The sequence below is a fragment of the Mastomys coucha genome, unplaced genomic scaffold, assembly GCF_008632895.1.
Source record: "Mastomys coucha isolate ucsf_1 unplaced genomic scaffold, UCSF_Mcou_1 pScaffold5, whole genome shotgun sequence".
NCBI lineage: Eukaryota > Metazoa > Chordata > Mammalia > Rodentia > Muridae > Mastomys > Mastomys coucha.
The window spans coordinates 53,854,296-53,858,670 of NW_022196911.1; the positions used below are offsets into that span (position 1 = coordinate 53,854,296).

Consider the following 4,375-nt stretch of genomic DNA (forward strand, 5'->3'; position numbering starts at 1 on the left):
AGTCAACAGATGGTTGTGATCTTCCATGTGGCTGCTTGGAATTAATTGAACCTGGATCCTCTGTAGGAGTGACCAGTGCCTTTAACTGCTGAACCCCTCTATTTATTCTTTAAATACTCTTGATAGCTTGATAATTTCACAATAATTATTATATGGACAATCAATGTTATTCACAAGAATAAAATTTTCCTGAGTAGGCAAGAAACAGCACAGAACCACGTTCTTAAGTATCATAGCTTCCTTAAGAACCAAGCCTTCTCTTTCCTTCTTAAGAGTCCACAACCATTATCTGAAATACTCAGAGTCTGTATTTTTAGCCAGGCATGATGACATATACCTGCACTTGGGAGGTAAAAGTGGAAAGTTCAGAAGTCCAGGGCTATCCTCCTCAATATAGTGTGATTGGGTCTATCCTGGGCTACATGAGACCCTGACTCAAAACAAATGAACTTATAGATAAACAAACACCAAACTAAACAAAACAACATATTTATGAGTTTAATTTTTAAAGCTAAATATAACTGTAACTTGCTGTCTTGCAGCACAGACTGGCATCAGCTGCTGCACCTCGGCTCTATTTCTCCATTCTGGTGTCAGAAGCTGCCATACATATGTGTATGGTTCAATATTTTTTAAGTGTAAATGTATGGCTGTTTTGCCTGCATGTATGTCTGTGTATCACTTTTGTGACTTATACCTGCAGAGGCCAGAAGAGGGCATCAAATCCCCTGCGACTGGAGTTATACTCCATCGTGGCCCATTACATGGGTGCTGGGAGTGGAGCCCAGGTCTTCTGCAAGAGCAATAAGTGCTCTCAACTCTTGAGATAGCTCTTTACTCTCCCTCCCTCTTTTCTGCAGGGAGGGTCTCATTGGGCTGTGCTGGTTTGGAACTCATTATGGAGCCAATTTTGACCCCCTCCCTCCACCATTCCGGTGATAGGAAGACGGACATTTATTACCACATGAGGTCTGCACATCCTAACTAAGCTACGTATCCAGTCTCTAGCTGTGCCTTTGTCACAAACATCAGCTCGTCCTAGGACTTTTGAGTCCCCTGCTATGGCTAAGTCATTTGCAAACCACACTAACACAGTCTCCCTTTTCTAAGTCATACATATATGACTTCAGCTGGTAACCAGTTCCTGCGATGTAGAGGGGAAAATGAAGTGGCTGAGAAAGCAAGGCACAGCCTCCACAAATGCAAACACTCTCGCATCTCTTACGTCATTCTCCTTATGCCTTGAGCGTTTGTGTAAATCCCGCACACTGAGCACATTCCCCTCATAGGCCCCCCTTACTCTCCCTTCTCTCTCCCCTTCCTGAGTAACCTCTGTGTTTGTAACCATTGACCTGTAGCATCCATTGAATCCACTCACAAGCATCAGGGAGAGCACTGGAAAACTGTGACGCGCATTATGGAACTCATTTTTCTCTCCAATGTCCTGCATTTGTACTCAGAGATCCACTCTCCAGCCTTGTGCACAAGACTCTCCTGTCTGGCAGCTGCTCCCCTCTCTTAGAGTATTCCTATTTTCTCCATCTTTTAAAGTGCACAAGATCACTCTGGCATGAAGAAACATAAACGTCGCTGGTATAAGAGAGATGTCTGAGGTCTTTTGTTTTATCACTCCAATGAAAAGTTACCTTAAAGTTGTCTCCTGGATATCCTTGTCAAGCCTTCCCTATCCAATGGTTACCCCCTTATATGCCTCTTCATTTGCCATGTATTGTTGTGTGGCAGCTTTATCCTTGACAGTCATAGTCCCCAGCACACACAGCAGTAGATACATTTCACAGATTCAGTGATCTGTAATCTGACCAGACATTTGATTCTGCATTGTAAACACGTCCTGAAACAGAGAAGTCTCTCCGTGGCTGATAAGATGACTCTGTCAATATATTGTTTTATGGCCATTTGTGATGATCTGAGTTCAATCCCGAGATTCCCACATGACTGAAGGAAAGCGCAAACTCCCACCTGAGTTGTCTTCTGACCGCCACACATGAGGCACGGCATGTGTACCCCAATAAATGAACAACTGTAAATAAAAAGAATTAAAGTTTCATTGTATGAGGAAGTGGGTGGGAAGGTCTAGTAGGCCCATCATGCTAAGGAAAGATCTTGTGGTAGAGTATAGCGAAGGCTGAGTGAAAGCAAGCTCTTGTTCATGTTGACAGCCTCATGCCTGGAGTATACATCCTACAACTACATATGGTGCTGCTGTGAAGGGTAAATTCTCAGAGAGTCTCTGACAAGGAAATCCCATGTCTCTCAGTCAGTTACTCCATCTCCTTCCCATACTGACTTACAAACACAGCACAGTGTCTCCCAAGAGACTCTTCCAGTGCCTGACTAATACATAAGTAGAGGCTCACAGCCATCTGTTAGACTGAGCACAAAGTCCCCAATGAAGGAGCTAGAGAGAGGACCCAAAGAGCTGAAGGGTTTCCAGCCCCTTAGGAGGAACAACAATATGAACTAACTAGTACCCTCAGAGCTTCCAGGGACTAAACTACCAACCAAAGAGTACACATGGTCGGTCTCATGACTCCAGCTGCATATGTAGCAGAGGATGGCCTAGTCGATCATCAATGAGAGGACAGGCTCTTGGACCTGTGAAGGTTCTATGCCCCAGTGTAGGGGAATGCCAGGGCCAGGAAGCAGGAGAGGGTGAGTTTGTGAGCAGGGAGAGAGGGGAGGGAACAGGGTTTTGTTTTGTTTTGTTTTGTTTTGTTTTGTTTTTGGGGGGGGGACCGGGAAAGGGGATATCATTTGAAATGTAAATAAAGAAAATATATAATTAAAAAAAAAAAGAAAAAAGAACACAGCACAGTCCTCATTCCTAGCCTTCCTCAGCAGTATGTGTTGGCATTTAAGCATCAGGAATGGTCAGCAGACCTGACGTGGATACAGACAGCTTTAGCATCCTAGAACTCACACACTCTGTCACAATTCTCACATAAGACAACAAAGTGGGCCAAAAGTCTGTCAGGAATTCTGTTTCAAACAGGTGATAGTGGTATTGAACATGGTTAACCATCCCAAATTTTCTAAGGTTTTAACCTTTTGGGAGGTCCCAGCTTTGCCTTTGATTATAATTTCTCTGTTAAAATTACATTTCCCCATGTCAGCCTCCTGAGTGCCACCTTCACTTCCTTGTTCCTGAGCGTGTAGATCAGAGGGTTGAGAAGAGGCATCACAATGTTGTAGAAGAGGATGAGGAACTTGCCCTGGTCCTGGGAGGAGCCGTTCCCCGGCTGCATGTACATGTAGATGATATTGCCATAGAAAAGTGAAACCACAGTGAGGTGCAAGCCACAGGTGTTGAATGCCTTCTGCCGCCCTGCAGCTGAGCGGATTCGCAACACTGCTCTCACTATGTAACCATAGGAGACCAAGATGAACACCAGGGGCGACAGCATGATGCCTATTGCCAGGATGAAGGCAATACCTTCAGCGACATCTGTGTTGGTACAGGCCATCCTGATGAGGGCTGGCATTTCACAGAGAAAGTGGTCCACACTGCAATACCCACAGCAAGGGAACAATGATTATGTCATTGTGGACATAATCAAAGAGACACTCAAATCAGACAGAGCCTTGATGATGTAGTGCAGGGGCTTGCAGACTGCCACGAAGCGGTCATAGGCCATGACAGCCAGCAGCAGGCACTCCACACCCCCCAGGACCAGGAACAGGACCAGCTGCAGAGCACAGCCCACATAGCTGATGGTCTTGTCCGGCCCGCTGAGGTTGTAGAGCAGCTGTGGGATGGAGCTACTGGTGAAGCTGAGGTCCAGGAAGGACAGGTGTGTGAGGAAGAAGTACATGGGGGTGTGCAGGTGCGGGTCCAGCCTGGACACCAGGATGATGGTGCTGTTGCCCAGCAGGGTCAGGAGGTAGGCGGGCAGGATGATGGCGAAGAGGACCCTCTCCAGCTGGGGCCAGTCAGAAAAGCCTATAAGGATGAAATGGCTGAAGGTGCTGTCGTTGGCTGCACCCATCTCTACTGCACCTGAGGAAGATGGGAAAAATAAATAAAAATACAAATAAATAAATAAATTCAGTATTACTAATGATACTTACATTTCTTGTAAATGCATTTGGGCAAAGTTTACAGGGTGATTTTAAAAGTGGATACAATGCTTCTCACTAAGCAATCAGAAATTCTGGCAAAACATAACAGAAAACCAGAAAATACGTTTTCAATAAAGAAAAATGTTGGCCAAAATTAAAAATAAAAACATTCTACGGAGAAAAAGAACAAACTAAGCCTTCAAACAATATACTTGGATGGTCTTCTGAAATAAGGGTTCTGCATATGTTTTTTGGACAAGGTCTCGGGTTGTCTCGGGTTGTTCAGGAATATACT

General features: G+C 44.9%; 1 protein-coding gene across 1 annotated transcript; it reads right to left on the minus strand.

The window, feature by feature from the left end:
* Positions 1 to 868: 868 nt before the first annotated feature.
* LOC116078669 (olfactory receptor 2W3-like) lies at positions 869 to 4,007 on the minus strand. Its single transcript, XM_031354020.1, is given in 2 exon segments — positions 869 to 1,050; positions 3,140 to 4,007. Coding segments are annotated over 2 exon segments (1,050 nt in total).
* Between the last annotated feature and the right edge of the window lie 368 nt (positions 4,008 to 4,375).